At 40.9% G+C, this 27,294-nt stretch overlaps 1 protein-coding gene across 10 annotated transcripts in view; it reads left to right on the plus strand.

Moving 5' to 3' along the window:
* Window positions 1–653: 653 nt before the first annotated feature.
* Window positions 654–27,294, plus strand: part of LOC6538476 (very low-density lipoprotein receptor) — a 34,656-nt gene continuing 8,015 nt past the window's right edge. For 2 of the 10 annotated variants that reach the window (XR_001454034.3, XM_015193392.3), the window contains exons 1-9: window positions 654–863; window positions 1,514–2,048; window positions 9,784–9,924; window positions 18,570–18,689; window positions 22,505–22,627; window positions 23,157–23,383; window positions 24,490–25,887; window positions 25,952–26,150; window positions 26,406–26,510. Coding sequence is in view for 8 of the 10 variants with exons in the window: in XM_015193392.3 (XP_015048878.1) it covers window positions 1,526–2,048; window positions 9,784–9,924; window positions 18,570–18,689; window positions 22,505–22,627; window positions 23,157–23,383; window positions 24,490–25,887; window positions 25,952–26,150; window positions 26,406–26,510 (2,836 nt within the window). In the remaining 2 variants the exon portion in view is untranslated. Of the gene's footprint in view, window positions 864–1,513; window positions 2,049–9,783; window positions 9,925–12,286; window positions 12,449–13,843; window positions 14,072–18,569; window positions 18,690–18,906; window positions 19,027–22,504; window positions 22,628–23,156; window positions 23,384–24,489; window positions 25,888–25,951; window positions 26,151–26,405; window positions 26,511–27,294 lie in introns of those variants that run through there. The other 8 variants (XM_015193391.3, XM_043207122.1, XM_015193386.3 and 5 more) reach the window with 8 other exon arrangements.

Consider the following 27,294-nt stretch of genomic DNA (forward strand, 5'->3'; position numbering starts at 1 on the left):
GACTTGCTAAAAGCCCTTCGTTTTTCTCGAGCAACTTTGTTATTCAAATGGCAAGCATATTATGAGTTTGAATTCAGAGGCACAGGTGCCGTGCATTGATCAATTTCCGCTCAAGTAAATGTTCAAATGCCTATTGGCCAGTATTGATTGAATCACGTGTGTCTAAGCTACAAAACACATTACAAGTTTCAATCGCAAACCTTGACTGATTGACCCGGGCCAACAAACAATTGAGACCTATAATTTCAGAAATTGCTACCTCACTAATTGGAAGCCGAAACGACAAATAGTGGAACACACCTCCAAAATTGATTGGCTTACGTGCTAAGAGAGCGGCCAAAGAGAGAACAACCTGTTTCAATGTCAGCTTGGTTTTGGTTGTGCTCTCAATTCTCTTAGTGTTGGGGGATCGATGCTTTTGTTACTTTTTTAACTCTTTAGGGCTCCCCCGATGTTGATGACGTCGGCGCATGTGGCGCTGTCATTTCTTCGCTCTCTTTTTTTCTCGATTTCTGAACAGGTAAGATATGGTACGCGTGGCGATCTTCGGTTCGTCGCCGAACGAAAGACGAGCACTGCCGAAGTTGCTAAAACAGTGCCATTGGTCACCGCTCACTTGGGAACCGATATTCTGCCGGCAGTTTGTACTCGCAGTGCGTGTCGCTAGGTCGTCGCTGGTCGCTTATCGCTCATCCGCCCCATGCTTTGGATATAACTTCACCGTTAAGACCGAGAAATTTCGGAATGCGAAAAAAGTTTCGGAAAGCAAAAGTTCAAAGCAAATAAAAAAAAGTTCAAGCCGGGGCTTTAAGGCCAGCTCATCGCATTTGTCGAGCGGAAATAAGTGTTAATTGAAAAATAATGTATGAATCTATTTTGGCCGAACGTTACGTCAATATGTCATGTGAAAAAACAGCATAAATTTTTAGTCGTACATGTGTTTTGCCATGAATTAAAGTAAATAAAAGATTTGGAAAAGCAGAACCAATAACAATACCGAACTGTAATAATGGTGTCAATGGGTAGCGGCTGCGCATGACTTACCAGACTTAACAGACTTACCTGGCTTATCGCCCGTTACTCCACTGATAGCAGATATATTCAAATAAACATTAAATGAGAGCAAACTATAAATGAGCGAGACAGCATGAGGGCCTAACCCTCGTTTTGACCAAAGTCGTCGCCCTTAGCTTGCAGTTTTTTGTGTGTTTGTGTGTGTATTTCGTGTTTTCCTTGCTCTTATGCTGTTTTTTCGCAACATCGTATGATGTTTCTTCTTTCCGTCGTGGCTTTTTCCGCATGTTTATCGTACCTACGCCTCGCACTCTCTTCCCGATACATTCGATTCATTCGCTCACATTTGTGAACTTTTTTTTGGCAAACGTTGCGTGTATTCTCCTAAACTTATTATTTAATGGACGTTGTATATAAATAAGTTGGCAAATCGAACCAGAGTGAAAAGCGTGTGTGACCCACTGAGCCTAAAGTGCAATTTCTACCGTATATATTCTAGCAGCCGCAAAAGATGGCCACAGCCTGCATGCCGCAGTTCACGGAATCTTTTCAAACCACCCACTTGGAGTTACCAACAAATGAAAGTGGCAATAGAGAACCGTCCAAAACCAGTGGCTTCTTCTACAGCGCGAGCACACATTACCACAGCAAAGTGCAGCAGCTGATCAGCTTCAGCTTCACCTCATCGTTTCACCTGCTCTTCATCACCTGCATTCTGAGCATCAGCAAATTCTGCAATGCGGCGGCGGTAAATGCCGCCCATGTCACCGCTGCCACGCCCACTGCCAGCGAGATAATGCACAATCTGAGCGGATCGGCGTTGCTGGAGCGTCTGAAAGCCAGTACTCTGGGACCCACCCTCGATCAGCTGAAGCACTTGGCTCCTGCGGCAGCCAACAGCATTAGTCCTGCGACAGGATCTGGCATGGGAATCGGAATGGGCCACTTTGGCAGCTCCATCAACTCGGTGCTGAACGGGAATCCCCTAAAGTTCCTGAATGTGTCGGGCAAAATTGGCACTCCTTTGGATATATGTAAGTTACTAAGCCAATTGATTTATTACTTATCATAATTGCGGAGAATTTCTTGAACGGATGTTTTTTTAGCGATAAATTTATTAGTCACGCTTTTAAACAAATTTTTTACTTCTTTTTAATGACTCATTTACATATGTATTTTGTTATAACATTACTATTTTACTTTGTCCTCAATATTTTAATTTCTTAGATTTATGAGTAAAACAATACAAAAAACATAACTTAGATACAAATATAATGACGCTCTCATGAAAATCATATTTTTGCTGACATTTCAATAAGCAGTGTATGAGGTTTTCCAGCATAACAACATATATATAATTTTTGGAACTCATACTTCTAATGACGGTGTCTTTGAAATCTATTAAAAAAGCTATCAATACAATATTAAAGCTACAGTAAAGCTGTTTAGAATTATTGACCTGAAGTCATTTGAATAACAATTTCCCTTTCAACATAAATAAAAAGTTAAAGACACCTTAGGTTAACGTTCATAATCAATCTTAATTAGTTCCTAATCACGGTTTGACTTTATCGGATCTTCTTCGATTTCTCCGAGTGTAAGGGGAGGCGGTGTTTATAGTTGCTGCCGCCGCCTCTCGCATTTCTGGCGATCATGCCACCAGCTACGGCTCCATGTGTACATATATACAAATGTATGTACATATGTATGCATACCCCGTTTTCCAGTCCGACTCCGATTTTAGCTAAGGCTCGAGTTTTATTTATGTGATTTTCGTTGCCAGCCGAAAGCCAAAGCGTCTGGCAATGCCAGTAAACTCCACTTCCATTTCCATGTCTCAGCATTCCACAACGTCATACGATTTCCAGACTGCAGAGCTCTTCCCCTTTGCTCCCCCCGTTCCGTGCTCTTTTTTGTCGGCAGAAACCTTTTACTTTCCTCTGCACTCGCCCCTGCTTACACTGTAACCAAAGTTCCACTATAACTCGTAGAATAAACTTTTTAGAGTAAAGGCTTAGAGTAACTTAAGTACCGGCACAAAATATAGCATACTTTTTGGCGTGCGACATATGACATAAAATTGCACTGAAGGATAGTTCCGAATTAAGGAGTTTTTTTCCAGTGTATACTCTTTGCTTGTTCTGCTTCCCCTTGTAATTATTCCGTTTTATGCTTATTTTTTGTACCGGCCGGCTTCGCTACATGAAGCGAATGGAGCGCCACTTGAAGACTGAAACTCCGGCGGCTCTCGTGAAACTCAAAGAGAAAATACCGAGAAAGAGCGAAGAGGAGAGAAACCGAGTGGTTGGCGGGGGAGAAGAGAACAAAAAGAGCAACAAGTGTCCGATTCTTGGAGTTTCTTGGCCTTGCACATTGGTCAACGTTTTTTTTTTCTTCAAAACGATCCCAGCACGTGGCAGATATACAACTCGTATAAAAATGGAAATATCCCAATCTATTTATAAAGATTTCTTGTTACCAAGCTGATCTTGATCTTGATATTTATTTTGATTATTACCCATTCAAAAATAATTGTATCCTTTTAAAACCTAAGCTTTGACTTTGCTTTTATAGACTCCAAATTCTGAACACATAAACAGAAGATTGACTGACGAAGTAATTTAGGTGCACTTCTATTATTTTGAACGCGACTGTTTGTAAATGTTTGTAAATGGTATTGAATTAGCAAGTAGTTTACATAAAAACCTACGTAAAACATTTACATTTATAACTATGAGAAAGTTGCTGAATAACCAAGTTTTTGCACAAATTAAAAGTACAGTGTAGAACATACAATAAAGTAGAACTTAATTTAATTTCAGGGCACAGTATCAAAGTACTTACCAATGTGATTCGCCTTATCTCTGAATTTTAAAACTCGATATGATGAATGAATTAGGAAACGCTTTTCATTATGTTCGCAGTAGGGGAATCACAAATCGTTGGACTTCAAGCAAGTTTGTTTTTAATCTTTAATGAAACCTTCAACTTGGCTAAAAGCGGAGGGTTAAAACGCTTAGCGTTTATGCAAACGAATGTCAAAGGTAAAAACAAACTGAATAACGCTGGGTCATGATAATCGCCGTAGCTTTAAGGTTAAAAGCAGATGATTGAAAGTGAAACAAGCGAATGATAAGCCGTTGCATCATAAGATATGTAGTTTGCCATCAATCTATGTCAAATGGATTTTAGTGCTTTATAATGGTTTCTACCCGAGGATTACCCACTCCTGTGTCTAAATGCATTTCCGCTGTACTTTTGACAGTTTTAATACAAACCAATATCTCAGGTGCCAAATAAATCGTGGGACAGGTTTTAATCCGATTTATAGGTCATGGCATGGCAGTAATTTCCGCCCAACAAAACTTGCAGCAAGCCCAATCGAAATCATTGCAAACTACTCGGGAGGACGAAATTGACAACACTCATTTGGCAGCAAGTTCTGGGCACGTCCTTGACAGCTTTAATGACTGCTTTTTAGCTGCGACAACGTAAGTTTCCCAAAGCATCGACTTCCTGGCCGAGTTGATTTATTTCAAAATCGAATTTAAACAAGTTTGCAGGCGACGATGGCGAGGCAAAAAAAGTCCCAACTTGGCCGGGACATTTATAATTAACTTGGCTAATTACGCCTGGAATTTGCACGTGCTCTCTGGACTCAACTGTCTCTGATACAAACTTGGTCCCTTAACTGGAGTTGGTTGCATTGCAGCCAGTCCAGTCCGTCTGCCTTAATTACAAAAACATTTGCCATTATGTATAATTATGGGGCACGAAATAAAAAAAAACTGATTTTCTTTTGTGCTTTTGTTTGAAAACTGGTTTCCAGCACTAGCACTAATGGAAGCCAAATAAATGCACTGCAATTGTTCGTGCTCCAGTGACAAATTTCATAAGCGATGCATGCAAAACACAATCAGACGGTGTTTACTGTATCTCAATGCTGGCCTAATGAGTACTGCCAACAAAGTGCGAAGGTCAGGCCTTCGTTAGCCATCCGATTCCCACACAGCCCAGCGAATTTCTCTTTTCTAATTGGTTTTCTATTTTCGGGCATTCAATTGAAATATAACGCATACGCCGCGTTGGCGCGCCGAATTCAATTGCAAGGCAAAAAAAAGGTGGCGTGATTTGTTGGCTAACATTAGCTGGGCTGTCAAAAAAATCCCACAATAGATACTGCAAATGTGCATTCATTAGAAATTCAGTGGCGCTATATTCAGCGCTATATCTCACAACAAACAGGTGATGACGTTGGCGAAATTCCGTACAACTGTAAGGAACATCATTCATTATTAGCAGATAGTACTGAGTCATCTTAATGCCATTTTCGACGCCCAAGCGACTTTGGCCACCAGATGTGTGAGTAATTGTTATTGTTGTTAATAATGTTGTTTGGCTGTTTTCGTCGGCTATGACGTTAGCGATCAGGCCACCTTTTTTCCCCTTAAACAGCAACAACTGAAGCAGCCAGCAACAATAACAAGACACTCGTACTGAAGCATATCGAACGAATTCACATCTCTTGCCAACATTTAAGAGCAGTTTCAATAGTTTCTCTTGTTTTTTTTAACTTTTAAGAGCTAGCGAAATAAAGTTCAGAGTTGACGATCCCCTACAGCGAGTGCTAACTGTACTAGTTGGTATCCAAAGCGCAGTGCTCACATGATTATACAATTATATTTGTTGATTACTCTTTATCGTTGTGCCAAAGGTAACCATTTTTATCAGCCCATATGTTATCTCCACAACAGTGGAAAAAAAATCACACGAAATTATTATAATTATGAGATAATAGCTTATGTGATAAAAACTCTATGCAACTACATTTTTCAATCCCATGTCATTTGCATAGAGTAACTCTGACTCATCTAAACTTTCTTATGCTTCTCATGCTTGACTAGTAAATTTATTATTAAAACCAACTACGTAGCTGTGACTTGTTTATGGTGCTTATAAGATAAGAAAATTTATTAATCTTCCGCTTACTTCGGAATTGAATTTATGAGTAAGTCGAAATCTATTTTTGCAATAAAAACTATAGTAACGATCTAGTTGGTACCAAAACATTACGTGGTATTGATAAGGCGTCTGCAAAATCGTAGTACTCGTATCTGAAGATAGTGCTGTTTGGCTTTGGTTCCCCCACCCAGAAGGTTATCTGTCTTATCTGAAGTGGCTAGGCAGGCGCTTACAGATAGTCTAGATAACCAACTAATAGATAACTAGCTAATCTACACATAGTAGTTGTGATTAAAAATCGAATACGAATCCAATTGAAGTGAAGTTTGTACAACCATTAGGTAGCAATGCAATAACACTAGTCAAAAAAGACATTAAAATTAAACTGTGTACAAATTTGGGAAAATAATAAAAAAGACTACATATGCATACCAAGAACTTAACAGATAATAAATCTAATGTATTTGTTAGCACCTAGTTAAGTAGCAGACCCCTATTACTGAACTTCAAATAGTAGGATTAAAGATTAACTACATGAATTCAAGCAAAGTTTTAAGGCACAATTAAGTTGGCACGAGGCACAATAAAAACTTACTTTTACTATACTTACACTTACGCAATTATTAGCTGTTTAATTTTGGTAACGCAGCCTGCACTAGTCGATAAAAAATAAGCAGTCAACAAAATAATGATAAAACTTTTTGAACCCATGCGTAAAACAATGTTATCACTTTGAACTGCTGTTCAGGTGCAAAGTGCTCGCTATCAAAATTGGCTGGCTTCATAGTTTATCTAAACTGGAAATATTTCGGTTAATTTGCGTAATGCCATGCTGTTATTGCGGTGTAGTTGACCATGGTCGAATCAGTGATTAATCACCGACTATTAATAGGATTGCAGGCGTAATCAAATCAGAGAGGGGTGGAGTTTGGGTTAGGCACAATCGCCGACAACCTTTCGGGCCATTAATAAAGCATTTATATTGATTTGAACTCTGATTGACTTTTGCGCTGATTTCTGATTTCTGTTTATTATTTCGCCCTCTTGGCTAACCAAGACAGCCCTCCTGTCATGCCCTTTGCTGTCATTGAATTAATGGTGCGAGATTTTCATGTGAAAATATACTCTTGACCAGCATTTTCTTTCCTGATTGATTCCTGCTCCAAGAAGTAAAATAAAACTGTTCAATGAACTTCGCATTAAGCATTTAATTGGCCAGTTGCCTTTGCCCTGGACGGACATTCGTGATTCTGTCAATCAAATTGGCGGCTATTACCCACGAAGGCAGCTGCTCCATGTTTGCACTCTTTGTGGAGCACACCGCAAATTATTGCCCCACTGATTTAATTTGTATTAAATAGGTGGCTGTGAGAATTGGGTGAAATGCGCTGGAAATAAATGCCTGGAGGGGATAATGATAAGGCTTCACTGAAAGACATCAAATTGAATATTAAAGAAAACCATTTTCCGTATATACTTTTCTAGAAAGGGATATTCAATATTCAACAGAGAAGATTTACAAGAGTTACAACTGAACGATGATTTCCTATAATTTGTTTGAGTATTTCAAGTATTTAAAGCAGGTCTTTTCACAAACAAAAGTCATGAATTGAAACTGAAATTGAAACCAACAAAATCTAAAATTCCGTTAGCAGGTTGATTTCTCATTTTATTAAGAAAGTCGATTCAAATGCATTAAGCTGTTCAAAAGTATCCGCTTACTTAGCTTTGTGAATAAAAATAAACTTACCGCACACAGTTGAAAGCGATGAGAATGAATTAGAGAAAATAATTTGTGGGTGTCCATTTAGCAATTGCCAGCTATAAAATACATTTCTGGAAATGCAAAATAAATAGCTTGCGAAAAACGGAGATGTATAAATTTCTTTTTGGTTTATAATCCAAGCTCTGTCAAATGGATTGGATGGGGCATTCTCTTTTAATATTTATTTCAATTAAGCTACTAAACGACTCACTTAAAATGCAAATTGCATTGCACATTTACATACAGATTTGTCTACAAAAGCAATTGCAATTTCTGAGCACCAAACAAGTGCAACCCTACACACACACACACACACACACACATACATTCAAACACAAACACGTACGACAGGAGCAAACAAAACTCTTTTCATAAATTCAAAATGTGTGCGCACATTTTTAATAATTTACGGGGACTAATAAAAAATTTCCACCCAGCAAAAGAATGAAAAGCTGCAGCTAAAGGCAGCAAGAAACTGAAGCGTTGAATATACATACATATATTTTTGGCAAATAAATACACATGCTTGCATAAGGAAAATGCAAAATGCAGGCGCAAGTTTAAAGCAAGAGCAAAAAAAATGCAATCAGCGAAAAAATTTGAGGCGATGAAAGTTGGAATTTGAAGCCAGCATGCCTTGAAGTTCCCATGGTAATGAACCACTAACACACTCGTCAAATGCGTGTCACTCGGGCTATCAGAGTGTGTGTGTGTGTGTGAGAGAGAGTGTGAGCGTGTGTGTGCTAGTCCTCCTGGACATGTGTGCGTGCCGAGGGCAATGCATGACAGGTCTGATTTCGTAATTAAATGCGTGTGTGTCCAGAGGAGTGGACCAATGTCGGCTAGACTTGAAGATCTCAACAGAAGTTGTACTATATTTTCACATTATTAGCAAAAAAAAACTGCATATTCAACAATTATTATTAAAACAATTATTATTAAAACAATTTTCACAAACATTACTCATACGACCAGTGGACCAGCTCAATATTTTGTTCGTTTGTTAGCACTACACAACGTTATAGATTAATCTGGGAAAAGGGGAAATAAGTGGTTTAAATACAGAATGCACATTAGCGGGAATACTTTATACATATATATTTTACAATTTAATATTCTTTTAAATAAGTCCTAAGTCCTAAGTTCGTTACCTACAATTTGGGTCCACTCTTAGGAGCTCCTGTGAGTGTGCGTGACTTTTTGGGTGAGCTCGTGCGTGATTCTGACGCTGCCTAAGCAATTGTCAATTTGTGTTAAATGCGCGCAATTAAACGGTAAATGCTACGCGGATAGACCGCCTCACACACACACACACACACAACCACACACACAGACACAATCCGAGACACTTTGGCATAATGGCGTCACATTAACCGAAGTCGGTTGCCTCTAGCATATATGCTAAGCATATACTAACATACATACGTGCATATGCTAATCGGTCCAAAGACACAGAAAATGAAAGATAGATTAGGGCGGCCGAGGTAAATGTCAAGTGGCCCGTAAAACGATTGATGAAGCCATCGCATCCGAAACTTTCCAACTAGCTGCCATCAAATTCTCGCTTATTAATTTCGGCCCCCCCAAAAACTTGCGGTCCTTCGTTTGGGGTCCTTTTGCGGTCCACCACAAGGACATAGACCGCAGAAACAACACCCACTTGGCCACTTTTATATACATAGACATGTGTAAGCCTCGCCCTTCGGCTGGATTTCATTATTTACAAGTTTCTGTTTATTGTCAAGTCTCGGCTTTCATTAAAAAGGGTTTTAAGGCTTGTCAACAAACGCCTTTTCTCCACAATCCCCCCTCCGCAGTAAACCATCGCTATCTCACTGGCTCAGTGTGTGTGCTTAACGAGCCAAAGTTTTCAACTTAAATTTTAGTTATGAATTTTAAACAGGCCCTCCCATTGGGATGTGAAAACTCCAACACCACGGTCATCGCCGCCGTCTCCCCGTTTTTCGCTTTCCGTTTAATTATAGTCTGCGGCTAACCCGAGGATTTCAACTTAATTAATTAATATGCATTTGATTTTGCAGCGCTCGGTCTGTCCAACTACTGCGATGAGAAGCAGTTCCAGTGCTCCACCGGCGAATGTATCCCCATACGGTTCGTGTGCGATGGCTCCTCCGATTGCCGGGACCACAGTGATGAGCGGCTGGAGGAGTGCAAGTTTACAGGTGAGTGCACAGCGGGAAAAATCCCATTAAATTCCACGCATAAATTACTTTGATTTAAAGCCAAAATGGGTTGCTTATAATTGCAAATTAGCGTTTAGGCACTGACTGGCTATCAATTGTGTCAAAAGTGTGTCATATTTTAGTTATTATAAATTGTAATTGGGGTATCTATGAACAAAAAGCTCTTTTTTTTTTGAGTGTTTAAATCATTAACACTGACATTTAAATGAAATAACCTGTATGTTTCAGTTGAGCTTTGATTTTTTGTGTGACCAAGCCAGGGTCGAGTTCATCATGGTGCTTCCTGCATTTGTGCAAATAAATCACCCGAAATTCTATGGAGCTCTGCTGCCCTTGCCATTCTCCATTTCCATTCCATACAATTTTTATCTTTCCGGCTCTGATTAGGCCTTCAATTCAGCTGTTGTCTTATACAAATACACTCGAAAGGTTGCACGGAACCTCGCACTTGAAAGAAATCAACAGCCAAAGCCGCAAAATGTATTTGCAGTCCGATTTTTTGTTTTTTTTCTAGCTGTATCCTTTGCTGCTGGAGCCATTTCACTAAAGGAAAGAAAGTTTTACTCGTAGCTGGTGTTGCTTTTTCGTCTTATTTACTTTCCTACATTCACGAGTGAATGTGTGTGTGTGTGGCCATGGTTCAGAACTGGACACGGAGTATCTGCAAAGTCAAGCGCTGGCTCCGCAATTGGGTTTGGGTTTGAGTTTGGTATTGGGATTGGGATTTAAAGGATCCCTCCATCCTGGAGGTCCTGGTACTGAAAACGCAGCTGTTGCCTGCGAACTACGTGCGCTCTCGCTCTAATCTGTTGTCAGTCATTTGTAGTTTTTCAATTTAGAAATGTCACAGAACTAACCATTTACTTCGCTCTGCGTGTGCTGTTTGCCCTCGTATTGGTTTTGGTGTTTTTGTGTTTTTGTGCTTTTCTATGTCGGCCGTTTGTTTGGCTTCGCTGTTGAGTAAGTAACAACTGGCTGCTTATTTAGTGTCATGTAGGCAGGACTAGAAATTTCCCCAAAATCCCCGTGACTCCCCGACTTTATTTTCATTTAATTTTTACACTCTGCGTGCGTGTGTGTGTGTGTGTGTGTGTGGATTTTTTTTATTAGCCTCACTACATTTAATTTAAGTTTGGTTAGCAGACCAGTCTGTTTCGGTCCACGGTTCGTTGGTTTCGTTTGGCCTGGGGCTTCCCGAAAAATTTAACATTGCCTACTTTTGGGCAGCAGTGCTCAAAACACTGCCAGCCGTAAATATTGGGCAAGGACTTGGGCTTGGGGCTTAGTAGTGGTCTTTAAGCACAGAAACCAGCTGAGCCGCAATTATATATAGTATAGAGGGTCTTATGTCGAGCACACGCCTGCTAAATTACCAACAACCCAGTTCCACTTGCAGTTGCAGTGCCATTCGAGTTGAGTCTAATTGGAGGCACTGCAAGCAAGTCAAGTGCAATTTAACTAAGCCATTGCATCAGCTTTGGGTGATAAACTGGACAGCGGGCTCAAGAACTCAAACTCAAACTCAAACCAAATGCATGTAATCACTCAAAGAATGAAGAGCTTATTGCAACTTGATTGCTTTAAGTATTCAATAAGTCTTGCAGGTACGAAGTCTTTATCACCAACACAAATTTGTAAATATATTACAAATATACTGATAAGCTGAATTGGCGAATTTATATGCCAAATCTTAGAAAATATAATGCAAGTACACAGAAAAAAGTGCGATGGAATGTTTGGAGTTGAAGATACTTTGCATAATAATTTAAAATATGTCAATAATAAAACCACTGCCTCATTAAACCATATTTAAACTATATTTTAGATATTAATTTTTATTTAAAAAAATTAATTGGTTCAATGAATACTTAATATGCGCCTTAAACTTTTTATCAACCGGACAATTGAGAAACAATAATAACACAACAAGGAAATCCAGATTAAACTTGACCCAAAAACTGGTATTGAAGTATAAGTTCTACACAAAGGCAGTTCAGACGGATCTCTAGCTTATAATCAAGAAGCTACTGCAGTAGACGAGCGTTATCAGTGACTTATAATTCAAGTAAACTAGCAAGGCGTCACAAAAACACATTAATTTTTAGTGACATAGGGTCATTAGGCTAGTGTACTTTTCCCATCTTGACAAATTACGCATAAAAATATGGATTATTATTGAATACGGATTCAATTTAAATTCCGGAGCGTCCTAAACTCACTTATTATTTGAGTGCGATTTATTTGTGAGTGAAAGCTCTCGGCGAGGCTCTCAGCAAAGTCTGCAAAATACTGGATTCTGCCACATCGGTTCAGCATCCGCTGAGGACCAAACTGCCATCAGTTTGCTTCGAGCTCTGCAAAGAAGCGGACGTGTGTGCTCTGCGGCCAGGATAACTGAGATTTCAGGACTCCGAGGCGGCATAAATAAAATCACTTTCGTAAAACACAAGTCGAGAGGAACTATAACAAAAAAGTGCATAATTCTTTAAGCTTAAAGTGATTTGTAAATGCATATTATAAGAAAATCAAAATATTTAAACAAATTGATTTAAAAAAATCTAAATAAACAGCAGTGGTCGGCTGGCAAAAATCAATGGCAAGGCCAAATTGTGCCGACAAACGCTAGCAGACAGATTGAAAACAGTTTGCTGGCGTCTCTTTGGCGGTAACATCAAAAGGCAACAGCGCTCAAAGCAACAGCAGCTTTTCCCCCAAAACGCAAGCTTTTCCGCAGGATAACTCTCTCTGTGTGTGCGTGTGTGTGTGTCTCTGTGTTTTTCCCTTTTCCGTTTTTTGTGTTTTGTGTTTTTTTCACGCTTCTGCGCGCCACTTTTTATTACATTTTTACTTAGCCCGCTGGCCCGCTCTTTTTGGCCGCATCTCTTACAAACGCTCTTCAGTTGAGATTTGGCCAAGATTTGTCCTTTGTTTTGCATTGCATTGCATGAACTTGACACCGAATCCGCATGCAAGTACTTTTGAACTGGAGAAGACTCTTGCATTGCAGTCCAGATGAATCATAATTAATCTTCACACATTACCCGCACTTTAATCTGTTATAATTGGTTTAAATATTTATTAATTTTCATTTCAAATTCACAGTTGTGTGTGAGTTTGCGGGCGTCATAATTCCTGTCGACATATCAAAGTACGAAATTGCTATTTAATGTAAACACTCAACACGGCTTAACTCAACTCAAAAAATTATTCCATGCGGGGATTATGTGAAATTCTGAAAACGCAACCGCAATAATTACAAAAAAAAAAATTACAAGCACACATGAAAAAAGTGTCTTAATTATAGCGTTAAATGCGTGAAAAAAAAAACTGTGAATACTAGAAAAACAAAAGGGGTCACATAAAACATAATTAAAAACTTTACCACGTGAAAACCTTTAACTACATAACGTAAATATATGAACTGCGAAATGTAACACACTTTGACAAAATTCAACTATTCATTCATTCATCATTAAAACTCGTAGCTGAAGAAGTAAAACCCAAACAAATTGCCTTTTTAAAATAGCAGAAAAACTTACGAAGCAACCGCAATTCAACTAGTTTTAAACCAAACAATTAACCATTGGAATTTCACACAATATTTACAAATATTTAAAAGCGAATCCATTGATAAAAACAGTACATAAATTCAATTTCCACGCCTGAGAGGAAAAACTTTAGTGACTTCGTTGAATATGAAACCAATTAAAATGACATTTTCGCCAGAATAAATTCGCATATTATTCGTGAGCGGCAAACAGTTGCCTACTTTTGAGTTACTGCCAATGCTGTTGGCCGTTCTGATGTTATGATGATGTTTCCGCCATTTTGCTGCCATTTTTGCTGGCAGACCACTTGACTGCCATTTAAAATAATTATGATTACACGTTCGCAACAGAGCGGCCCAGTGCAAACATTCGCGCGACGACAAAACCCGAATAAACAGTAATTTAATTTAATAATTCAGCGGAGCACTTAGGCAAGAACATTAACACACTGCCCTGCAGTGTACAGTAGAGCCTCCAAAGAACCAACATGGGACCAATACGCCGCATCCTGGGCGGCTCCATCCTGCTGCTCATCGCCGGATTAGTGCCGCACCACGCCTCCAGATTCGAAATAACGGGTATGATGGGAAATTCTGTTGTGGTTGTGGAACGATAATACCCGCAAATCAGATTAGCAATCAGATTAAAATGGGAAATACGCTGGTTTCACTACCTATTATTTTGTATACTTTTCAATGCCGATCTATAAGGAACAAAGTCTCACTTTTTAAACAATACGCCACAATAACTCTATTCAAACACTTGCATAGCTGCATATTCCTATCGTTTTCTATAAAAATGAAATTATTAAAAGATACCAAGTCGCCCACATTCAAGTATGTATATATTTAAGACTGATATTATTCCGAGTATTGTAGTGCAGTAAATGTCACTTGTCCATTATCTTAATAATGTAAATCCGCAATGAAGCTGAAAAAAAAAACGCAATCGGGAAATGTTCGGTCCAAGTTTTTCCCCATTAACCGCTTCAAGTGAATTTCAATTTACTGTTATTGTCTGTGCGACGTAATCGTTGAGTGGGTGTTATCCCTTATGCATGGGCGTTGCACAGTAGGTGGGCGAAAATCGATGCCAATTCCATAGAGATGACAAAAAATAATGTCTTAGGAGGCAGTAAATAAGTAAATAACTTATAGGCAACTAAACTGGCTATGGCCATTAACAACAGAGCTGATCTCAGACATTAGAGGAGCGCTAAGTGCCCCGTTCCCTTGGCGTTGCTCATACGCCGTGTTGCCAGCATACAGCACATTACCCATACGCCGCGTAAACAGAGACAAAAGACAGAAGACGAAAGACGACGCCGTAAACGCTTCCCGACTTTTAAGCAGCTTTTATGCCATGTGGTGTGGATGCCATACATATTGGGCATGGGCATGCTAGTGCTCGATATCGGGGGCATAAATATTCATGCAACGCATTTGGAAAAAGCAGACAGCTGATAAGCCTGCCACCCAACCAAGAAAAAAATCGAAGAAAAATGCGACGTAGCGCAGAAGCTGAATCCTCTATATATGAGTGTATTTTCTGTGCGCCGAGTGCGGTCCTTAGATAACTTCAGTCACATATCCTTGGCCTTGCTCCTTGCTACCCAATCCGTGTCCTTTCCCGAAAGCCATAAATTATGTATTCCGCACATTTTTAAGCGCAGCAATCCATCGAATTGGCTGGATCCTAAGTTGGCTAGGAATTCACAGAAATGGGAATTACTTTTCAAATACTTCACAGTGCCATCTATTCTTTTTCCACTCCGCGAATCAATTTGTTTGCGTCGCTTCCTGAAACAAACTTATTTAACATATTAATGGGCAAACATTTAAAGTGCAATTGCACTGTACAAAATGTAAAAATGTAGCAACAGTTGCCAAACCATGTGTAACGTAAAACTTTGCCTCATTAGACTCGCAGCCAGCCTCGGTTCTGCGAATGATTTATGATGCCGACATTGTCTCATGTACACCAGACCAAAAACAAACCCTTAGCTGCTCCATTTGACTGGCTGCTCCTTTTTCCTTTTTATTGAAATACTTGAGGCGGAGTACGACTTCAATAAAGTGGAAAAAGGTGCCATAAACAACGAGTGGCGAGCCTTTTTTTTACGACACAACCCGCTGTGTGCGGAAGCAGATACTTCTCTAAACAAAGGCCGAAAATAAATAAATAAAAAAACCGGATGGGGAAAACAATTGTAAACAGTGAAAAAGGAAAATCCCCCTAACTGTGGCACAAATTTTTCATTTATTTATTGAGACGAGACAGACGAGCGAATGGGCAGTGGGTGATGCGGGTCAGGTGGATGGAGTTTTGGGGGAAAAGTGAAATTCACTTTCGCATTTCTCGTATACATTTTGTTTTCGCTTGCCTTCCGCCGTTTAAATGAATCGGACAATTCAATTTATGCTCTGCCAGACAGACAAACTTCATTAGGACAACTTTTTTTTTAAACCTCGCAACCCGGGAATCAAAAAAAGTAATTTCATGTTATATTTTTCTGTCTCTGCGGCTTTGTGTTTCTATGAAAGCGAATATTTGATTTGAAAAGTGTTTAAGTTTAGCCAACGTAATTCATGCAGTAATTTCACAAAATATATTGGCGCAGAAAGGGAACTGGAAAGGATATTGGAAAACGGCAAATATCAGAAAACTTTTAATGCGCCAAATCGATGAATGACCGCAAAAACTTTACCCCCATTTCCCGTGGACACTTCCCAAGTACAAGGCAACTTTTCTAGCACTAAGCTTTCGGCCTGTAAATGAGCTTGGGGACTGTTGTCCTGGCTGAGGAGCAGACGAAGGACCTGCATTGTTACCAAAACTTTGTCGAGGTTAGTTCTCGGTGTCTGTATGGCAAGATGGAAAGTTTCCGATGTATTTGCTTTGGCTTAAGTCGGCTGACTTTGTCACTTTTGTTGTCGCCAGTTGGGAACCTCAATTTGTGATAGCCCGCCCCCCTCCGCGTCACGACACCAAATTGTTGCAGTTGAGTTGGAGTTTAATAAATATGGGCGAGCAATTCAAATATGGCCACCAGGTGTGCCATTCATTATCGCACGGTCGTGTCGTCAGATTTTCTCACCTCGGCGAAAGGACTTTAAATGAATTGCACAATCTGCAGTCGGGATGCTGAGGGGCATTAAGAGCCTGTCTGGCAGTAACACCACACACACATTCCCGCCCACTTGTAACACCCCGAATATGCCACACCCCCCACAACCTTTTGCTCCACGTTGTCGCGACGCGGCAGACTGTAAATAATGAAGTTTGCATCTGGGTGGCAAGTGGCAAAGCAGCTGCGAAAAGTGCTTTTAGGCACAGGAACAAAAAAAGTGCACAAATTTATTTAGATTTATGTATATAATCCAGCAAACTGTTGGCCAAATATCAAGAGCCACTATTTGCGAATATGGTATTCACGCATAAAAGTAGCACTATTCGAAACACTATTCTACTATTTATTTTCTTGCTTGTATTGCCAATACAAATCATTAATAATTCAAGAACTTTATTTATTTTGTTTATGGTTTTTTCTTCTCATTTTGTTTATTGTAACATTTCTCACTGTGTAACAAAGCAAAACAAATTGCTTGTGCAAAATGTCTATTTGTGCATTAGCTCTGAATAATGTCCTTAATGCCGTGTGTAATATTCTGGCGATGACATACTATTTATGGTTTCATAAATAAATCATTGAGATATTTACATTTTGCATCAAAGACTTGTACAAAAATCAGAAAGGCACTTGAATTCACACCACAGCTGGCCCGCAAGTCGATAATAAATATTTAATCATTGCCTTTGACTCCCGTTGATGCGTTTGCTCATTAAGCCCAGACTAAATCAAACCGAAAACCAGACTATATACCACACCCACACCCAAAACCCAGGGAAACTAATCCCCCAACCAAACCCGTTTTAATGTACTTTTTTGGCCGCTAAATGCCGCTGTCTAGGTAAATACGTCCCAGAACGTTTTCGCCATTCCAGCTCACTGTTTCCATTTCCCAGCAGTTTCCCAGCATCGCAGCATCCCAGTTTTCGCAGTTTTCCCCTCTTTTCCCGGATCCCCAAACGCAAAACGCAAAACGTGATGCGCATTTTTCGCACTGCGGCGGCTGTATGTCTGAGTCCCCTGGGTTTTGGCTTCCACTTTTGGGTGGGGCTTTCGGTTTGGGGCTACCGGGAACTACTACAGTTTGTGCCGGAGTTTGGGACTGCCACAAAAGTTGCGCTTAAGTTTATGGCAAACGACTCCCGGCAGAGTGTGGGGGAAGCGGAAAACTTCACCCAACGGAGCAGCCAAAGATCCCCTTAAAGTCATGTCAAACCGAATGCAGATGTCATTCAGAGGAATTCGTTTGAATTAAGCGCCAAATTGTCTGCACTCTTGTAGAAGCTCACAAAAGGTGCAAAGTAAAGGCAAGCCGAAGAAAAGTTTTGTAAAAATCCTGAAAACATACTACATAAATTACATTGCAAAGTCCCAAGACTACGTGTTCATAGCTAAATACATGTTATTTCAATTATATTGCCTTAATTGGCATTTTACGGCTGCTGAGTAATAGATAACCTCTTCACAACGTAGCATTCATCACATTCCCGCGTCAATTGGTTAACAAGCCAAACCTAACTTGATCAGGAATTTCCTTTTATCTCTTAATTGCATTACCATCACTCAGCCAGCCAAACAAATTGTTTTCCCAGCAGCAAAGCATCCTGAAATAATAGGAATATCCTTTAGACCTTTAAAAGTAAACTAAAAAGTCCGAAACGAGCAAAGTCATAAAATAAAGTAAGCATAAAATGGCAGAAAAACTATTTCCACTAAAGCATAAAACAAAAGCTGATGCGGAAGCCGCAGGAACATAGAAATCACATTTATTTTTGACACACTTAACCATTCGAGCATTAAAAGTTTTGAAAGCCATGCTCTGCATAAATGTGTGCATATAGTATACTCGTATATATATATTTATGGCAATGGGAATGGGAATATTCTATCGAAGCCATTATCTTTAGCAGTTATGTAAAATTGATTTCAAACATTTACCCTTGCAGAATCGACTTGCAACCAGGACCAATTCCGTTGTGCCACCGGAAAGTGCATTCCACAGAGATGGGTCTGCGATTTGGAGAACGACTGCGCCGATGGAAGCGACGAATTGATGTCCCAGTGCCGTAAGTGTCAGCCCATTATCTTTAATATAAACAGTAGTTAACGAAGTATATGCGATTGAAAACGTTATTGAATCCGGCAAATTGCGACTGTGAGGTTAATTCAACGAATTGAATCACAGCTTAAATAGTATTCCACTTGGAAATGTTAACTTTTAAGAGTAATTTTTTATTTGTAAATCCTTGTAACCGAAAATATTATAATATATAATGTGCACAGGGGGCATTTGTTCCGCATTCATGACTATGTGTAAAAATGGTGAGCAATGTATACACATGGAATTCACCTGCGATGGTGACCAGGACTGTCGCGACGGATCCGACGAAATGGATTGTGGCAGTAAGCTAAAAAGAATGAATTATTCCATCACACATTTGCATACTAACCGGAGGATTTGTCCATCACTAAAACGAGCGAAAAAGCGAAGTCACTTAATCGAAATTTAAATGCATAGAAGACCTTTGCTGGCCTCCGAGATCTCGGATGGACTTTATGACTTGCCTGGGACTGACCAGGCCATAAATTAATGTCACTTCTTGTGGACAATATCGCGACGTGACCATCGGCGGAACTAATTTGTATTTATGCATTAGGCTCACTTTGGCTCACTTTTCCGTTTTGGGCGTAGTTTCCGCTTTTCATTCACTTTATTTCCCGCATTTTTCTTGCCGTCGAGTAACTTGTTTAGTGGTTTATTGTCTGTGACACAATTTTCCAACTATATAAAGAGAGTGCCTGGCAAAAGGAGGGAAAGCAGAAAGCAGGGAAAATGTTTTTATGTCGGGCGGAGTTTCAGTGCTGTAATTGAAAAAATGATGCGATTTTTATGATGTTATCCTTGATGAAAATAAAAACCGGTAATCAAAAGCCGAACGCAGCGCCAAATTGAGCCTGTGGTTTATACGCGGGTATATCGCCTACCAGGATGTACAGTGGTCGTCAAAATACTAGTGCCTTGCTTTGAATGTAATACATTAACGTATTTTCATACATATTTCAATAAGAATAACCTGTGCTTCATTATATACTCTTAAATCTCTCTATAAAATTTTAAATTAAAATTTAACTTACTTATGTTCTTTAGTCGAACACTATTGAGTTGATCACAAGAGTGGGTTGTGTGAGCATAAAGCCACGTCTGCTCATGTGAATGGATATGTGTGCCTTTTTATGAGTTTTATGTGCTTTAAAATTGTCATCAAACCTTGTTGACATTTCTGCTTTTACCCAGTTACCCTTGTGAATCTTAATTTAACTTGCTTTTTGAGGGGCCAAAAAAAGTTCAGCTCACTGCTGCGGATTTCTCTCTATAAAAGTGGTATTTTCAGTTATGATGCCCGCCCCGTTTATTTAATTCCATTTAACACTCCGCTCGGACCCTTCATTTCGTTGTTTACCATTATGGGAAAAGCTCGGCTGCCCATCTCACAAAGGAGCCAAGGGGGTTGAGGGGGATTTGGGGGGTTAGCTGAACAATAAACAAAACGCAAACTGCCCCACAAAGGCATTAAGCTTCATTGGCTTTCAAGTGCTCGAGAGTTGGAGGCGGGCGGGGGGGGCGTGGCTGCTGCACTCGCACAGGACATGTCTTGTACATGGTCCAAAAAAGCATTTTAAATAAAATTAAAATCAAATTGCAAGTATATGGGTTTTAGCGTCAGATAACAAGAAAATGCTATTGAATACAATGCCAAAGTTCTGCCAGGATGCGTTGTGTGCGTTGAGCAAGGAGCATCCAGAGCGGAGCATCCTCGGCGGTCCATTGACAGTGACCCCACCACGATAGCAAATTGATTCTGCCAGGACTCACAAAAGCCGAAGCCGAAGCCGAGATGGAAACTGTGTCCCCATGGACACCACACACGAGAATGAAACGTCCATTCAGCCAAGTAGTTACCTTCGAATGGATAAAATGGAAAGTTCTACATATACACACATACATATAGTTATATGTATATATATGAAAGGACCCCAGGCGAATATTTTCCTCACCAGCGATGGAGAATTTAATGAAGCCATAAATTATGGTGGGGCGAAATGATATTGGATAATTGAATTTATATCAGGCGAACGGTGAACGGGGCAAACGAAATAATCGAAAAGTATTTTCAACTGAATATGAACGATGCTTAACAGGAAATGATTTTAATTATGAAAAATGTAAGAGAAAGTCAACTTATCCAATAATTGTGAGGAAACCATATTCCCCGAAACGTAATTCACTGGACACCCGATGGAGCAATTATAAAATAAAGCTAGAACTTCTGCTGGAAACTACATTGAAAAGGATTTAAAGGCCATTTAAATAGACCAATTACAACGAACACATTTACGGGAATAATAGCTATGTAATAATTGGAAAATAGCTATGAAATTACTCGGAATTAAATAGTAATATTATTTATTTATAAAAGCGCTACATATGGAACAAATATTACCTTAATTTTGTTAAATATTTCCATAGCATCTGAGCAATTTTACCAAATATTCAGCCAGCGAACGACGAATAATTTCAGTAAGCTGGTCACAGTAAATTCCAATTACAGGCATATCACGCATACGACCCGTTGTACATGCTAAGCAACCGCCAAAAATGGCGAATACCAAGAAGAGAATAATAATAAATTAATTTATTTGCAACGATGTCAGAAATTTCCGCCGAATGCCGTACGCCGTGCACGTGTAAACGGTAAACAAATAGACGGGATGAAGGAAGGAAAAGGGAGGGAAGGAAACGAAGGAAGGCGGAGGTAGACAAAACGCCAAAAAGCATATTCAAATGTGCGGCTCAGCCATAAGATTTTATTGCTAACACGCACACACACACACACACAGAGTTACCGCGGCGATGTATGTACATAATCATATCAGGGAAAATCACTCCCACACACACACACACACAGACACAGCGTGAAACAAAGGACCATGTAGTAGGCAATGAAAGAGAGAAAGAAAGCGAAAGAAAGCACAAAAGCGAGGCGCCAAGAACTGGCATACTAATACGCATTAAGGGTTAAACACAAGCGTTTTAATGCGCCAGTGTGTCTGAGTGTGTGTGTCTGTGTGTGTGTGCGTGTCTGTGAGAGTCTATGCGTTTGTGTGGGAGTGTTTTCAGCTTTGTTTAATGTCCGTTCCTTTGGCAAGGATAACTTCAATGGAACTTTCAGGGTGTGAGTGTGTGCGATAATTGCTTTAATGCATACGCATGTGTGCGTTTTAACTTTATGGAGTGTTGGCTGATAATGTCTTAATTACTGCCTAGATAAAATGCCAACTGTTTAGCCCCCGAATGGTTGTTGGTTGTTGGTTGTGCCACTATGGTGTGGTGTGTGTGTGTGTGTGTGTGTGTGTGTCGGCATGACAACTATGTTTATCACTTGGAGAACGGTTGCTGCCCCACCTCCTCGTATGCGACAGCTGCTTATAAACTTAATTACAGGACATCCCTAGCTTGCCTTTAAGGAGCGCTTTCCATCTCAGCAAGACCAAGTCCCATTAGCTAGGCAGTTAGTGAGTTAGTGGGTTTTTTCCGGGGTCCTTTATGATTATGGCCTTGAAGGAGGTGCTCTGGAATTTATTACATTTTTTACCCATTATATGTGATATTTCTAAAAGCTGATACCAAAACAAAAACATAATTTATTTAATAAAAAAAATTATTTTTAAATATTATATCCCAATTTTAAATTTTCTGTTTCAAGGTTTAACTTACGTAATGAACAAAATACTCAATACTTTTACAAAACTGCCTTATTTTTTGAATATATTAAAGCTCTGGCACTCATCATGAATTAATCCTTGATCTTGATCTTTTTAGGAGCCCAAACGTGTTCGCCCGAGCAGTTTGCCTGCAAGTCGGGCGAGGGCGAGTGCATTCCCTTGTCCTGGATGTGCGATCAGAACAAGGATTGTCGCGATGGCAGCGATGAGGCGCAGTGCAGTAAGCCATAAACGAATATTTCCTAGCTACCGCTTACCTATTTGCTTTGCTTGGTGTTGGTGTTGCTTTTAGAGTAATAACCGAAATAATCGTAGATTTCTTCTTTCTGCTTCTCTTTTTGGTGTTGGTTGATATTTATATCTAGATGCTATAGTGCACTATTCGCTGCACTTGACTGTGCCATGAACACACATGTCCCTGAAGACTTGTGTTGTGCCATGGTGAAGCTCGTATGCAATAATGTACAAATATTTACGCACACACAGAGGAAACACTTTGGTTTTCTGTGTGTGTGTGTGTGTGTTGTTTCTTTTGTTGTCACTTGCACATCTCTCGCTTTCTCTATATGCTTTCTTTGTTTGTTGGCTATCTTTGTAATGGTGTTGGCTTTTCCCAAGTCTCAAAGACTTGCGACTTAGGCTTTTCCTCATCCCAACCATGCGCACACTAATCACACTCACCAAATCCTCCCAATTCCATTTAAGCTAATTATATGAATTAAGCTAATCATTGGATTTGACTTTGGCAGATAAGACATGTCGTTCCGACGAGTTCACCTGCGGCAATGGACGTTGCATCCAGAACCGCTTCAAGTGCGACGATGATGACGATTGCGGTGACGGATCGGATGAGAAGAACTGCGGGCTCAAGGCGAAGTGCAATGCCGATTCCTTCACTTGCCGGAGCGGCAATTGCATTCCCAATCAATGGGTTTGCGATGGAGATTCAGACTGCAGTCATGGCGAGGATGAGATGGTAAGTAAACTCAACAAAAAGCACACACATTTATATTTAAAGCCAATCTTCAAGTTCATTAACAAGAGAAAAACAAACGTCATTGTTCCACAAAAATTAAATGGGCTAGCAAGACATTTACTTTTCCGTGTAAGGACCGGAAATCTTTTTCCCTACCTTCAACTTGCAATGAAAATTGATATAAGCACATTATCAAACCAAACACACACACCCACGCACACATACAGATGGCAAGTTGTTTAACAGCCCTCGCATATAAATATGTATTTATATGGAGCAAGCTAGGAAGCATAAATTATGCAAGACGCGAGCATTATTCAAAACTGGCAACGACGACGAGGACCATGTCGGCAACTGTTTCCCATAAACATTTATATGTATGACGCATGGCTTTTGTTGTCCGTTGGGTGGTGCCCGAAATTGCAAGGCTCCGAATAGCAATAAAAACACTGCACAAACTATTCGAACAGTTCGCAAAAAAAATACCCTTTCGAATGCAATCATTTTTTAAAGCAAAAAATCGTATTCAATTTCTTAAGCTGTTTAGTTTTTTTCAATATGAATTATTTGTTAAATTGTTTATAACATCAAACATAATCGAATCACTACACAATACCTTTTAAAAATCCCTTTAATTAAATTCTTAAAAATAAACTGACTATTTGCACACAAGTGTACTTCTTTTCGCAAAGCGTATAAAATGTGGAAAATGCTTTCTGGCATCTCCTAAAAGAATGCAGTACAAAAAATGCAGGCAATGCATTGCCACAGGGTCCTCTATATAAGTGTGCATGCACGTATGCTCATATGTGTGTGTGTGTGCCTGTGTGTGTCTGTATGTGTGTGTGCGTGATGGTGCATAAGGGCTTTGCGTGTGCGAGAGTGTGTTTGTGAACCGGGCTTAGCTGCCTGAATATTTGGTTGGCACTTAACAAGAAAAGCAAACTGTTGTAGCAGCAGCAAAGTTAACTTCCTTTATCCTCGTCCCGGGTAGAGATTCATCTTTTAAGGCAATGTCTCTTAAGGGACGACCTTGTATAAAAAACTTAGCATTAAGCTCTGACTTTTAAGTAAACTACATTATGTCTTCAATCATTCCCCTTTAGCAAAACTGCACGGTCAATCCATTGAACTTCTGCCAAAGGGGAGAGTTCCAGTGCGCGGATAGAATCACCTGCCTGCACACATCGTGGGTTTGCGATGGCGAAGCCGATTGTCCCGATGGCGAGGACGAGTCTCCGTCCAATTGCATGAAATCAGCATGTCGTCCCGATCAGTTCCAATGCGATGATCACACCTGCATCGCCGGCCATCTCACGTGCAACGGAGACAGAGACTGTGCAGATGGCAGTGATGAGAAGAACTGCAACATCAGTGCGCCACCGAAGAGTTGCAATGCGACCAGTGAATTCGACTGCGGCGGTGGTCTGTGCATCCCGAATGCCAAGGTCTGCGACCGCAGAAAGGACTGCCCGAATGGCGAGGATGAGCCGGCCGGAAAGTGTGGCATCAACGAGTGCTCCACGAAGAACGGCGGTTGCATGCACCAGTGTGTGAATTTGGCGGTGGGCTACCGCTGCGAGTGCCACGACGGCTACAAACTGGACGCCGATCAACACACCTGTGTGGACATCGATGAGTGCCAGACTCCGGGCATCTGCTCTCAGGTGTGCGTCAACGAGATCGGTGCCTTCAAGTGCGAGTGCGAGGCGGGCTACATGAGAGTCCTGAAGAATCACACCAGGTGCAAGGCCAGCGAAGGACATGCCTCGCTGCTGCTGGCCCGGCGCCATGACATCCGCAAGATAGCACTGGATCGACCGGAAATGACCTCCATAGTGAATAGTACAAAGGCAGCCACTGCCCTGGACTTTGTGTTCCGCACAGGCATGATCTTCTGGAGCGATGTGACCACAAAGAGCATATACAAAGCACCGATTGATGAGGGCAACGAAAAGACGGTGGTGCTGACCAAATCCTCGGTGACCTCGGATGGCCTGGCTGTGGACTGGATCTACAATCATGTCTACTTCACGGACACCCACAAGTGCACCATCGAACTGACCAACTTCGAGGGCAGCATGGGCAAGGTCCTGGTGAAGGACTCCCTGGACATTCCGCGTTCCATCGCCTTGGATCCCATCGAGGGCTGGATGTACTGGTCCGACTGGGGCGCCTCTCCGCGCATCGAAAGGGCGGGCATGGATGGCTCCCACCGCACTGCCATCATCACCTACGATGTCAAGTGGCCCAATGGCATCACCTTGGACCTGGTTCAAAAACGCCTTTACTGGGTGGATGGCAAATTGAACTCCATCTCGTCGTCGAATTACGATGGCTCGCAAAGGCAGCAGGTGCTCTACTCCAGCGAGTATCTGAAGCATCCCTTCTCGATCACCACCTTCGAGGACTACGTCTACTGGACCGACTGGGACAAGCAGGCCGTCTTCAAGGCGAACAAGTTCAACGGAGAGGATGTGGAGCCCGTCACAGCGACGCATATGGTAAGTGTATTTCCCCATTTGCTTCCACTTAAATTAATCTGAAATATATTTTCCCTATTTTCAGTTGGAACACCCCATGGCGGTGCACGTGTACCATCCGTATCGCCAACCAGACGGTGTCAACCACTGCCAGTCGGTGAATGGCCACTGCTCCCATCTCTGCCTGCCAGCTCCGAGGATTAACGAGCGGAGTCCTCGCATATCCTGCGCCTGTCCGACGGGCCTGAAACTGATGGCCGACGGGCTAATGTGCGTCGAAGATCGTAAGTAGATTTCACTGTGTACTTTTTGGGTATTTTACGTCGGACTTCGTAATTGCATTTGAACATTCCGGCTCGATGGCAATGTTTTGCGGTTCAACTGGCCAACGGCGCAAAAGCGCGAAGCGTAGAGATGCAGAACGCTTTACCGCTGCGGTTGCGGCCTTTTAAGTGGCCAACTGCACTGCGCATTTCATTGAATTGCATTTTTACCTTTGCGAATTTCATTATACCTATGGAATAACCTTTTGTTTGTAGTGCGTATCCCAACTGTGCATCCCACTGCACCGATGCACCGGACAACCAAACAGTCGTCCACTTCAGCCACAAAACTACCTCAAGATGGGTACAGTGAAGCGCCGGGTATGCGACACTTTTCTACGAAACTTATGGTGGTGGTTGCTTAGGGTTAAGTGGCGTTCGCAGAAATTCCCATAAACTAAAATTTAAATTTAATGAAAGCCGACCAACAATTACTACTACCTTTATATAATGGGAATTTTGCGAATCCTGCAAGTTAAGAAAGGATATAGATTGGTGTCGGTTTTATCTAAGCTTCTCTGTTTCATATTCTCATGTGCTGTTATATCCCTGTGAGCATAATTTTCACCTGTGTTTTTCCATGTTTTAATTTCATTTGACATTTTTTGCGACAATTTCTCGAACAACACTCACGGGTATATATGTATGTATGTGCAGCCATCGTCATCATCATAAATCAACATCAATGATATCGACGTAATCACTCAAAATGCACACACACACCACACACACACGCATATACATTAACACATGAACTTTAACCCCAACACTCATGCAAAATGCGGAGCGTAAAACATAAATATCGGGCTCACACTCACACACACAGTGCAAAAACCACAAAAGGGACGCATTGGTGACATGTTTAATGGCAACAGGACCACCCAGATTCCCACCAACCGATTCCCGCCGCCGCCGACTCAAATCCAGCACATCACTTGCCCGAGCTCGGGACTCTGGGACTCCCAGTACCAGGACCAGTACCAGTACCAGAACCAAAGCCAGACCCGGATCCGGGCGAATTTCTCCTTGCAATTTGCGAACTGCTCCCTGACAGGCATGACATGGATTCGGATGGGAATGGGAATGGAACGGAACGGAACGGAAG

This window comes from Drosophila yakuba, chromosome 3R (genome assembly GCF_016746365.2).
Source record: "Drosophila yakuba strain Tai18E2 chromosome 3R, Prin_Dyak_Tai18E2_2.1, whole genome shotgun sequence".
Lineage (NCBI taxonomy): Eukaryota > Metazoa > Arthropoda > Insecta > Diptera > Drosophilidae > Drosophila > Drosophila yakuba.